This window comes from Chinchilla lanigera, unplaced genomic scaffold (assembly GCF_000276665.1).
Source record: "Chinchilla lanigera isolate Chin_1 unplaced genomic scaffold, ChiLan1.0 scaffold00208, whole genome shotgun sequence".
Lineage (NCBI taxonomy): Eukaryota > Metazoa > Chordata > Mammalia > Rodentia > Chinchillidae > Chinchilla > Chinchilla lanigera.
The window spans coordinates 270,692-284,185 of record NW_004955609.1 but is presented as its reverse complement, the minus strand read 5'-3'; the positions used below and the strand labels follow the sequence as shown (position 1 = coordinate 284,185).

The following is a 13,494-nucleotide window of genomic DNA, read 5'->3' as shown; positions in this document are numbered from 1 at the left end:
AAGTTCTATTATACATTAATATGTCCACATCAATCCTGTAAGCTTTCTTTATTCTGGAAGGAACATGCAGTCCCCAGATTAATTTTAAAATGAAGCTTATCAGTTACAAAAAGAAAGGTAATATATGAATCACAATGCTTTCAAACATTGTCTCTACTATTTGCTGGCTCTAGGTAAGGGTAATTTTGCAGACTCCTTTTCAGATGTTTGAGGCCTTCTCTTCCAAATGACCAAGAAAAATACATGGACTATTATGCCAATTGTACTTAGGAGAAGCCTGTTACAGCCATCATGCTATTGTGTGAAACTAGAGGAAGTGCATTTGTTTGAAGATAAAATTGTATTAGTCAACTTGCCTCATCATTACAAAATACATGGCAGAATCAAATTAAGAGGAGATAAGCTTTATTTAGGGTCAGGGGCTCAATTTTATCATAGTGGCCAGGAAGAAAAGATGGAAAGAGGAAGGGGACAGTTGCCAACATCACCTTCAAGGGCCTGTCAGGGTCCATGTCCTAACATTTCCAACAATTTTCCATTGCCCCAGTGGTCATAAACCAGCTTTTCACAGGTGGTACTGGGGGACACTAAAAAACTAAGGTAATAATGTAGGTTTCTTCAGCCAATTTCATTGTTATCTTTGATTCTATTCTAGAACATACTGCCTGGCACAGAATAAGCACTCCTTGAGTTTTCACTGGTTTTGAATGAACAGAGAAAATAATTAATAAATCATATAGTACCAGATCTATCATGTGGTGGTGATATTCACCCACCCAACTGTAACATATATCTGTGTCTTCATGAACAAGTATCAAAATCATTGAAATAGTTAACTAAAGAGCAGTAAAATTCACAGTTATGACCTCATGCTCTAATGGGATTCATTCAGAATTTCATACCTATGTCACACTGTGAGTTTCATACTTATAAATGACCAAAAACTAAGTCTAGTGAAGGACTTGTTTAGTCTTAAATGTTATTTGTATCAGTGCTCCACTGAATTTTCTAATAATATCTTCAAAATTAAGATGTGCATGAATTATTTTCCTCAAAAAATCTGTGGTTGACCAACCCTCCAGTAACTCAGAAGGTGAGTGTACTTTGAGGCGAAGTCTTCATAAGTATAAGACAGTTAAAAGGAGGCCACTAGGGTGAGCCATAATAAAAGGAACACATGTATCCAAAAGGAGACTAGAGTTCCAGAGGCACAGAGGAAAGATAATGTGAACACATTGAAAAAGGTGACAACATAAAGGGAAAAATGAAAGCCTGCAACAGATCCTTCCTTGGCGCACTTCAGAAGTAATCCAACTTCCTGACACCTCGATCTCAGACATCAGCCTCCAGAAGTTTGAGAAAAATAAATTTTGATTGTTTAAGACACCAACTCTGACACATTATTAATAGCTTCAATAGCAGCTGGGTTAAAATTCTTTTGAGAGTTGTTTTAAACACGAGGAAAAAAGGAGAAATAGAAACAGAAGTTTACATCTGCAAGATCTATAGGATTTTGAGTTAGCCACGTTTACAACTTTAGGTGCCCATAGGAATTTTGGAATCTTTCATCTGGAGAGATGTTTTGTATACTGAGAAACCATTATAATTTACTTTGAGTGTGGTAGCTCAGAAGTTCTCCCTGGCATACCAGTCCTCCAGGATGTTGTGGGTAATAAGTGAGCAGAAGAAATCCATAATTAATTCATTTTATTAATGTTCATAGCAATGAACCCAGCAGTGAGTGAGGGTTTAAAAGGCATCAAATACATATTTTAGCATTATATTACTTATTCTATATATGTGGAGATAAAAGTTTATAATTATGTAGTATTTAACATATATTCAACTTGGTATTCTATGAAGTTAATATATTGATATATTATGCTATAATAATTATGTGATACATAAATTAATAATGTAATCATGTCAAAAGGAATATGACTCTGTAGTCATAATCTCAGATTGAAATCTTATTCATCAAGAAGGAAGTGAAAAAGAAAAATATATATACAGAAGATAGTTAAGCTGGTTATACTACTTATTTCTACTAGGTCATTGAGAAGAAAGAATTATGTTTGTATTTTTTGGTTCATTTTACAGGTCTATGTCTTGTAATTTGAGCAACTACTTTGAAGATAACAATACACAATGTATGAACCATTGTTACTCTCCTGTTGTTTAGAAATTGTGTATCATTGTTTTTATTACTTTTTCTCTTTGAAATAAAAACCTGAATCTCATTCATCACTTTTTTATCAGATAATCACAAAGGAGTGTATTTTTCCTCATGTGTAAAATTGGGAATACATTGCTAGAGTGCTCATTATATTATGAGTACTTCCAATAATTTTTTATTGAGTATACAGTATATGTGTGTCACTCTTTCAAATACTAAATTTTAATGAATAAATAGTAAAAATTTTGTTTTCCTATATTTGTGAAACATGCCATACACAAATAGAAAAAGGGAATACATAGTGTATTTCACATACATGATAGTGTATTTCACATATTTCCTGTGTTAGGACCTGGCTGCTGAAGTGAGCACACAATGATTGGTATGATGAAATACAGAGCAACTGCATATCTGTATCACTCTGGACTGAGTGGTGAGAGAGCCTTACTGACAGGGTTACTTTGGAGGAAAGAACAGGAGACAAATGCAAAAGACAGAAATATGTCTGAGGGAATAGGATTCCAGTGAAGATTCAGAGAATGCAAATAGCATTCTATGAGGAGCAGGGAGCCGGGCCTGTTTTGGGCTGTCTAAAGATCCAGTGTAGTGAAGGACAGAAAGTGAATGTACCGTCTACGAGATGAAGACAGGAGCATCAAGGTATGGGATAACCTAGGGACAAGTACTGCGAGTGAGCACTTTGGCCAAGTCAAACTAAAAGTTGTGGGATAAACTCTGAGCCCAAAGTGTCTGAATCCTGTGGATCCAGAGGAAGGATGAAGAAGGATACAATGATGAGAACCTCTGAAGAGAACTGCACGAAACAGAGAGATCAATTAAAATATTTTAAAATAGCCAATGTGAAAAGTGCTGTTGGCTTAGGAAAAGGGGTAGCAACAGACATGGTGAGAAATAGCTAGATTACACATGTAAGAGAGATACAGCCCGTGCTGTTGCTGATGGATTGTGTCCATGATGCTTTGAGAGAGAATGTTAGGAAGGAAGTCATTTCCATGCAGGTATAAGTGTTCATAGATGTAGTTAGAAAGTACCAGGGTGCCTGAAGTGGCCATTGGTCATTCTATTCTATTAGCTAGAGTATCACTGATAGGAGGTAGGGTATGGGACGTGCTGTGTCCTGAACTCCTGTCTCTACATCTGATCTAAGTGGCTATATTCTGTTTTCCAGGTGTCTCTGGGGACTGGAAGAATCACTTCACCGTAGCCCAGGCTGAAGTCTTTGATAAAGTGTACCAGGAGAAGATGTTAGGTTGTCCACCGGGGCTCTTCCCATGGGAATAATGTCCCCAAATTTTGGATATTAAGTGGATAGGGACATTTAATCTCCTTTATTTGTACTTGTGCATAAATTGGCACAGATTCCATGGAGTCAAACCTATCATGTTATGCCTGAGCTTTAAATAATCAAATCTTTACATCTTTGCTCACTTGCTTGTTTAAAATAACCTGAGTACACCTCTGCAATTAGAGGAATCATATCTTTTAAAAACTGTTTGTAGTAACTCAAGTACATACCGTGCTATGGAGATGATGTTACTTGAAGTTTGTCAATGATTTCAAGTAAGACATAAAATTCTAGAAGCAATTAAGCCTCTTGTGTTTCATTTCACATGTATGTCCCAAATATATTATTAGCTAGACATTTGGAAGTATAGTTATTCAGTGTGTTTTTGTTATGTTATTCTGTGGTGCTTGAACATATGCAACAATAGGTGGCATCTAGGGAAGTCTTTGAAACTGATTTTTTAAAAGGCACATGGTGCAATGCATTCATCTATTTGCAGTTCTACTCCATCCTTTATACCTGGACTTCATCCATGCTCACACAAGGAGAACAGTTCCACATTGGATTGATATGTATGGCAGGATTAATTTGCTTGTTCTTCCTTTCCTATCCATATTCCTTCTCTTTCTTTCTCTTGTCTAATTGCCCTGGCCAGTGTTTCTAGAACTATATTGAATAGGAGTGGGACTATGGAACCCTTGTCTTGCTCCTGATTTTAAAATGAAAGATTTCAGTTTCTGTCCATTTAGTATGATATTGGCTGTTGGTTTTACTTTTTTTTTTTTTTAGTTTCACTTTTTTTTGGTGCCAGGAATAGAACTCAAGACCTTGCACTTGCCAGGCTGGTGCTTTTGCCTGTTGGTTTGGCATAAATGGTTTTTATCAGGTTGAGGTAAAGACAATTTATTCCAATTTTCTGTAGGTTTTTTTTTTTTTTTACCATGAATGAGTGTTGGACCTTGTCAAAAAATTTTTCTGCATCTATTGAGAGGATCATGTGATTTTTGTCCTTGGCTCTGCTGATATGTTATATTACATTTATCGATTTTCACTTATTGAACCATCCCTGCATTCTGGGGTGAATCCCACTAGGTAATGGTGTATAATCTTCTTGATGATTTCCTGCATTCTGTTTGCTAGTATTTTATTGAGTATTTTTGAATATATATTTATTAGGGAGATTGGCCTATAGTTCTCTTTTTTTGGCTGGGCCTTTCTCTGCTTTTGTTATCAGAGTAATACTTGCCTCCAGGAATGAGTTATGGAGAATTGCTTCCCTTTCTATTTCATTAAAGAGTTTGAGAAGATTTGGCATTAAATCTTCTCTAAATTTCTTGTAAAATTGAAGTCTGAATCCATCAGGACCTGCATTTTCTTTGTTGGTAAATTTTTAATTACATTTTCAATTTCATTGACTGATACTGGGTTATTCAGAATTTTTATATATTGTTGATTCCTCTTTGGTGATTCATACATATCTGAGAATCTGTCCATTTCTTCTGTGTTTTCCATCCTCTGAGAGTACAGTTTTACCAAATAGGTATTGATAATCTTCTAAATTTCTATAGGATCTGCAGTGATTTCATCCTTTTCATTCTTCATTGCATGAATTTTGTTTTTTTTCTTTCCTTTTTTTTGAGAAGTTTGGCTAGGGGTTTATAGTTTCTATTTATTCTTTCAAAGAACCAACTCTTTGATTCATTAATTCTTTGTATTGTTTTCTTAATCTCCATTGCATCAGTTTCTGCTCAGATCTTTATAATTTCCTGCCTTCTTTGTGCTTTGTGCTTGACTTGCTCTACTTTCTCTATAAGTTTGAGGTGTAGCATAAGGTTGTTTAGTTGTGCTCATTCTGTTTTCCTGATGTGGGAATGCACCACTATAAATTTCCCTCTGAGGATTGCTTTCATTGCTTCAATTCACCAAGCAAAAATACCAAACTGGCAGAATGGATAAAGAAGCAAGATCCAAAAATATGCTGCATACAAGAAATGCGTTTAAATAAAAAAGCAATAGACTGGAAGCCAAAGGATGGAAAACAATAGTTTATGTGACAGGACCCCACCCCTCCACCAAAAGCAGGGGCAGTTCTACTTGCAGACAAAGTGAACTCAAGCCAAGACTGATCAAAAGAGACAAAGAATATCATTACATACTTGTCCATGGAAAATTCAAAGAGGAAGAGATAACAATCATAAACATATAGACACCAAATGCCAGTGCACCCAACTATATAAAACAAATATTAATGAACATGAAAAATCAAATAAACACTTATACAATTATAATGGGGGAACTCAATACATCACTGTCACAAATTGACAGATCAACTAGAGAAAATTCAACAAAGAAATATTAGAACTGAACCAAACTTTTGAACAAATGGAATTCATAAACACATGGAAATTAAATAATACCCTCCTGAACAACCAGTAGGTCACAGATGAAATTACAGAAGAAATTAGACAGTTTCTACAATTACACAATAATGCCAGTAAAACGTACTGGACCTTATGGGATGCAAAGGAAGCAGTTCAACAAGAGAAATTTATAGCAGTGAAATCTCATATTAAAGCAGAGTAAGCTCAAATAAACAACCTGATGTTGAACTTCAAGCTTGTAGAAAAAGAAGACTAAGTGAAACCCAAAGCTCATATGAGGGAGAAAATTATAAAGATAGGAGGAAAAATTAATACAATGCAGACTAAGAAAACAATACAAAGAGTCAATGAATTAAAGAGTTGGTTCTTTGACAAATTAAATAAAACTGACAAACCCTTAGCTAACCTTATCCAAAAACAGGAAAGAAAAAAAAAAGATTGAAGAAAATATCAGAAAATGATAATATATTCCTTGCTCTTGGGTAAGAATAACCAATGTAGTGAAACTGGCAATACACACAAAATTGCTACCCAATCAAAATACCAATAAGTTCTCTCACAGAATTAGAGGAAACAACCCCCAAATTCATTTAGAACCATGAGACTCAGAATAGCAAAAGCAATTCTGAACTACAAAGGCAACACAGGGGCATCACAATCTCTGACTTGAAATTAGTCTACAAAGCTACTGTAACTTTAAAAATGTAAGGTACTGACAAAAAAAATCCAACCAAACAAAATCGAACAAAAAAGAGACCTGAGGATCAATGGAACAGATTAACAGATGCAGAAATAACTCCAAATACACTCAGCCTTATTATCTTTGATGAAGGTGCCCTCTACTGGAAGAAAGATAGCTCCTTCACTGGAAGAAAGATAGCCTCTTCAATAAATCGTACTGGAAAAACTAGCTTTCCACACGCTGATGATTAAAACTAGACTCATGTCTTTCACCGTGCACTAAGTTAAATTGGAAGGGGTCAAGGATCTAAATATTAAAACACAAACACTAAATCTGATGTAGGAGAGAAGAGTAGAACTCTTGAAGACATCTGTGTAGGCAAAGACTTTATGAACAAAAGCTTGATTGCACAGGAAATATCACAAAGATCAACAATTGGGATCTCATCTCATTAAAAACTTTTGTACAGCAAAAGAAACCACCAATGGAGTGAAAAGACAGCCCACAGAAGAGAAAATATCTTTGCTAGCTGTTTCACAAAGGACTAATATCTACAATATATAAAAAATTTAAAAAATCGGACCCCTTAAATTTAAAGACTCAGTCCAAAAATGGGCATCTGAAATGAATAGACACTTCTCCAATTAAAAAGTAGAAGCAACAAATAAATACATGAAAAAATGGTCAACATCACTGGTCATGCATGAGGTGCATATTAGTATGATACTGAGATTCCATCCCACTCCAGAAAGAATGCCTATTATCAAGAAATGAACCAATAACAAATGCTGGAGGGGCTATGGGGGAAAAGGAACACTTCTGATGGCAATATAGGTTGATGTAACCACTGTGGAAATCAGTGTGGAGATTCCTCAAAAAATTAAAACTAGAGGTGCCATTTGACCCAGCTCTTCCCCATCTTGATATCTTCCTGAAAGAATTAAAAGCAGCATGCCACAGTGATATATTCACACCCATGTTTTTAGTGGCACAGTTTGTAATAGGTAAACCTTGAAAATAGCCCAAATGCCCATAAACTGATGGATGGATAAAGAATATGTGGGTTTTTATACAACGGACTACTACTCAACCATATAGAAGGATAAGCTTGAGACATTTCTAGGTAAATGTATGCACCTTGAGACCATACTGTTAAGTGAAATAAATAGAACACACATGTTTCAACACTGCATAGTTTCTCTGGTGTGAGAAACTAAAATTATAAATAAGGACCAAAATGTATAATAGATATAGGGAAATAAGAAGAAAATTGAATAATAATTTTATAAGAAGAAATTTAAGTACTAAATATGAAGAAAATGAAGGACATTAAGGGAAAAATGTGGGGGAAAGGAAAGGAGTGACAAGAAAAAATAAGAATAAAAGGAAAAATGGAAAGAAAGCTTTTGTAAATAAAGAGGGGAAGAGGGGCTGAAGGAGGAGGGGAATAGGAAAAAAGTAATATATATCATCTATAGGTATAAATCTCCTATGATGAATGTTATCACTATGTATATCTAAAATTTACCTCCAGCGCACGGGGAGCCACGGGTGGGGAGCACCAGTCTTCCAGCTGGCTCCCTCCCTGCCTCGTAGGCGTCCGGAAGGAGGGGCCCAGGTGCACGGGGAGCCACGGGCGGGGAGCGCCAGTCTTCTGGCTGGCTCGCTCCCTCCCTCGTAGGTGCCTGGAAGGAGGGGCCCAGGTGCATGGGGAGTCATGAGCGGGGAGCGCTGGTCTTCTGGCTGGCTCGCTTCCTGCCTCGTAGGCACCCCCAAGGAGGGCCCCTGGTGCAGGGGGAGCCACGCAGTGGCAAGCACTGCTGCGCGCCAGCCCTTAGGCCAGCTGCTGCCACTCAATTGAGAACAACCATGACACAGAGAAACAATGACATAATTGGCCCACCCACAGACGTGTGTGAATGCACTGGCTCCAGATGCCCACCCACAGACGTGTGTGAATCATTCAAACATGGAGAAACCACATGCCATGCAACGGGTCACTCTTGCTCCTGCCACTGAGAACCAGAAAGGTCCAGTCAGTGGAGGAGCAGCTGCTGAACAAAGACTAGGAGAACATGAGAATGAAGACTAAGCCCAAGGAGTCAGAGGTCCTGTGGACTGGGGTCATGAGAGCCACTCGGAAGCTGTAAACCAGGAGGACCTTGCACAATACCTGCGGAAACTCCCTGGAAGCCATTCTTCCCCTGACAGTACAGGCTGTGGTGGAGCTCCGGAGAAGTCTGCAGCAGGATTCCTGCTGCCTGTGCTGACAGTTGGGGAGAGGACACTACCCAGTTGTGGGGTTCCAATGCAATGGGAGGCTGGAGAGAAAACGCTACAAAAAATGGCTTTCACCCCAGATGGCTCACTTGATTTTTGACAACCCTTAGGCTGTAACTACTTGTTAGATCCTTCTTGTGTATCTCTGTCTTCCTGAGAAACCACTTTGAAGATACCAACATGTATTACAGCAGTCATTGATATTTTCCTACTAATCTATCCATAACTCTGAAATGTTTGTATTGCTCCTATACTATTTCCTAAATGGATGCATGTCTATTATTATGTGTTTCCTACAACAATCATTGAGAAAATTAATGATTATTCAATAGGTCACTCATGTATAGTTCTATTTATATTCTTTAGAAGCCACTTTGAAGATACCAAAGTATAGTACAACCACTATTGATGATCTCCTACCTCTTTTGTCTGTAACTCACTATTATTTGTCTATTTGTTTTCCTGAGAAACTATCTTGTAGATAACAATATGTAAAATAATAACCACTGAAAATTTCGTACCAGTTTGTCTGTAATTTGGTAAGCCCCCCTATTATTATGTTATCCTTCTTTTACTCTTTAAAATAAAAAAATAAAATAAAAATTTATCAACAATGAGACAATATATTTACACATAGAAGTCTGACTTATTTCACTTATGAATATGGTCTCAAGTTGCATCCATTTACCTAAAAGTCTCTAGTCTATCCTTCTTTATTGCTGAATAGTACTCCATTATATAATAAAACCACATTGAACAAGAAAATAATATCTGAAGCATACAGATATCTGAAACATAGATACTGTAAACTGGGAAAAAACTGCAAAAGAAAAGACAAACTGCAATGGGGAAAAAGGAAAGGAAGAAAGGGAAAAAGGAAAACATATATGTGTACACAAGATAGTTAAGATAGCTTTATAACTAGTTCCCTGAGTTCCTTGAAAAGGATGTTTTGTGCTAATATTGTTTCAACAAGATATCACGCCTATATCTTGTACTCTGGTTAACTACTATGAAGATAATAATATGCAACCTATCAAGTATTGTACCTGTCCTACTAACCTGTTTGAAACTCGGGGTTTCATTGTTTGTTTATCTTTTTTCTCTTTAAAACAATAAAATTTATCAATAAAAAAATCTCAAACAACTTTGATAAAATAAATTGTAACATTTTCCTAGGTAGTTCACTATTTCATTATTTTAATTTCATTCTTTAGTACTGCTAACTAATTCTCAGGCATGATTGTAACCATAGTTGCATTGCTGAATGGCCAATAATTATGGAAAGCTGATATGTCTTAGTTATATTCTCAATGTTTTCATAAACCATCTGTTCAGTTATTCCACACATCACAGTAATGAGTGAGAAAACTATGTACATTCAATGCTGGGTGGAGGCTGAGGTATTGGATGAAATGGTGAACTTTATTGGAATGATTCAGTGTCCAGAAGCTGGGTGACACACACAGTCTCTCTGAACCACCCTCTGTGCTCCATACTGGACCACAGTTACCACTAGTTGTGACATGAACTCATGTTCTTCAGTAGACTGTGCAGATGTCACTAGAATCCATGTTCTGCACTGAACTTCAATGCACACAGGGAGACCACTCTCCTCTCTGTGTGACACCAGTCTTCACCACCCACTGGGTGATAGTTATCTCTTGGTGACACTGCAGTCCATCTCTGTGCTAAGATATAATTGTTCCCAGTGATACCAAGTTCATACTCCATGACTGGAAACTTACCTCTGGGTGACTCTCAAGTCTGACTTATTCAACTAAATCTATCTCTGGAGACTCCCAGATCTTTACTCTGTGCTTGAATATATTGACACCCTGGGGACACTAGCATCCAAACACTATAATGGCCTACAGTTACATTTGGTGACACAGAGTCTTTTTCTGCATTGGATACAATTTATTCACTCTGTCCTATCTCACTGTTAGAGCTGTACAGTTGTACAAATGCAGCCCTTGTGGTGTTTCTGTAACTAAATGACACAAATTGTCCTGAGAAGGGGCTGGTTAGATTCTAAACAAAGAAGCACAAAACCCCAGCATGATTCAACTGCAAATTACAGCAGCCTTGGTTACACTTCCAATGCCATTAAAAAGAATATATTTATAAATAAATTAAATCAAGGGAGTGCAAGTCTTGCAAATTGAAAACTACAAAACATTGTTCAAATAAATTAAAGAAATCTCAGAGAAATGGAAAGGTACACATTAGGTATGAATTGGAAAACAATGTTTTTATGATAGTCACACTTTCTTTAGTGAAATATTTAGTACAAGCCAATTTAAAGACCAATATATATGAACACTTTTGAGATAAATTGGGAGAATTTTTGGAGATTAAAGTAATAGAGATTCTTAATATTAATATGAATGCCTAAGTTCTTCCTGGCAATCTACCACAGGTTCTTGTGGCTACTGGAAACACAATGGTCCCAATTAATACTCTTGGCTATTCAGTGAAGTCATCCTTTTCATCTGCCTGGGGCTTCCACCTCTGTCATGAATGGCTCTGTAGTCTGTCTCAGGTGATAGCAACTTTTCTGGCTACATGGTAGACTTCCTCTCTAGCCAACATGATAGCTATGGGGTTTTATCTGTTCATTAATCTTGGTGTGCTGGAATCAAACCCAGGGCCTCATGTATGCTTGACAAGAGTTTGTGGTAAAGAGCCACACCCTCACCCTATCTAATCCCTTAACCTTTACTGTGCATCAGTATCTCCTGTCAGGATCATGAAAACAGATTGCTGGTCTACCACCATGAAATTTCAGGCTCAGTGGGTCCAGGCAGAGTTTCTATAATTTGCATTTTCAACAAACTCCCAGTGATGCTGTTGCTGGTCCTCTTAGAGAGCCACCAGTCTTGATATTCCTCAGGGCCAATCCAGGAGAAGAGAGACAACCGTGGGCTTTGAGTAAGAGAAAAATAAATGGAATTCTGGTTACAGAATCCCATGTGTGCCCAGTAGAAGGTTATTTAACATGATTTGCTCAATTCTGCAGTGAAATGATTGCAGAAAGGACTGATGACCTGATACATCATAGAGGACAATTCCTACTCTGACGCAGAGCAACTTGAAATCTAAATGGACCACATCCAAAAAGTAAATCAGCCAAGGACACATGGATAAACTTATGTATGAAGGGGAAAACTTTAGCCAATACTTTCTGTTTTATAAAGGCTATTATCGACCCTAAGGAGCCATTATTACTTTCACTGTATGAATCCCATACACAAGATATTGATATTGAGGGTATGATTCAACTTCTATGAAATAAAAAAAGAGACAAAATGAGTCTATGCTGTCAGAAATTAGAGGATGGTAATAAATGGTAGGACGGGGCTTGAAAAGGAGATCAATAGGGTGCATTTCCCTATTTTTTTCTTGTTGATATTGGAGCGTGGATACAGAGACTCTTCTTACACACTAAGCACTTTTCTACCACTGAGCTACGGCCCCAGCCTTTGATCTGTTTCTTGATGTGGTTATCAGTTACATGGAGTATTTAGTTTATCAGTCAAAAATATTAGACTGAGCGGAAGAAATTAGGCACAAAGATCACATATCATATAATTCTATTTACATGCAATATGCAGAGTTGACAGATCTATCAAGATGGAAAGCATTTTATGGTTGCTGAAGGCTGGAGAAAGAAAAGGGAAGGATGCGGAGTTGGACTTATTGGACATGGTGGGGTTCCTGTCAAGGTGATGAAAATGTCTTGAAATTTGGTAGGGGTGATGGCTGCACATCATGGCTGTATTAACTGCTATTGAATTTTTTACTTGAAGATGATTAATTGCATCTCATGTGAATGTCACCTCAAAAATTAAAAATTTACTTTTTTTTTTCAATGTTTAAAACTTAAAATTATATCAGGAAAAGATTCAAGCTCTCTAAGAATTTAGGAGATATTGTCATCAGTTCATCAAGATCTTGGTTTGAATGCAAGCCTTTTCCATACAGAAACCCTCCTGGTCCCCTTCCCAGCAGAGTCAGCAATGTATTCATCACCAATTAGCTTTGGCTGAGCCTTTACTCAGAAAAAAGAATCATCCACATGGAACAGAGATCAAACCTTTATTGATCAGATCAGTCAAGTCTGAAAAGGATGGGATTCTATTCTGAGAAGCAGTTAATGAATCTGTAACTTCATCTTGAAACCATCGAGGGTTTTCTAAGTGCTGTGGAGGAAAAAGAAATGTTAGAATCACAGTCTTTCTCACCTTTCAAGGGTCAGGTTCATATCTGTCTCCTCTGAGGAATCATCTTTTCTCTTGTGCCCATGGGATAGCTGGTATACCCAAATAGCTAATTAACATGAGTCCATGCAACAGGAGGACAGAGGAACCGAAGAGATCAGTGACCTAAGAAGAGATCAGTGACCTAAGAAGAGATCAGTGACCTAAGGAGCATGCAAGCATTTCTCTCTCACTTTCAACTTAAATATACTATTATTATTTTAGTGACCTCATAAGCTATGTGGTCCATTATTTGAACAGGACTCATTTTGCTGATCAGTGTTACAATGTTAATGAAGGATAAGTTGGAATAACATAAAATTTAAAACACACAGACATCACCTCATGCACACATCCGCTGATGTAGTGACTTTATTGAGCTATTCCAATAAAAACAAAGCATTCCC

At 37.1% G+C, this 13,494-nt stretch overlaps 1 protein-coding gene across 1 annotated transcript in view; it reads left to right on the top strand.

The window, feature by feature from the left end:
* LOC102011607 (3-beta-hydroxysteroid sulfotransferase-like) overlaps positions 1-3,786 on the top strand; it is a 39,442-nt gene extending 35,656 nt beyond the window's left edge. Inside the window, exon 6 of the mRNA XM_005414930.2 lies at positions 3,366-3,786. Coding sequence (XP_005414987.1) covers positions 3,366-3,478 — 113 coding nt within the window. The 3' untranslated portion in view covers positions 3,479-3,786. The remainder of the gene's footprint in view (positions 1-3,365) is intronic.
* The last annotated feature ends 9,708 nt before the right edge of the window (positions 3,787-13,494 follow it).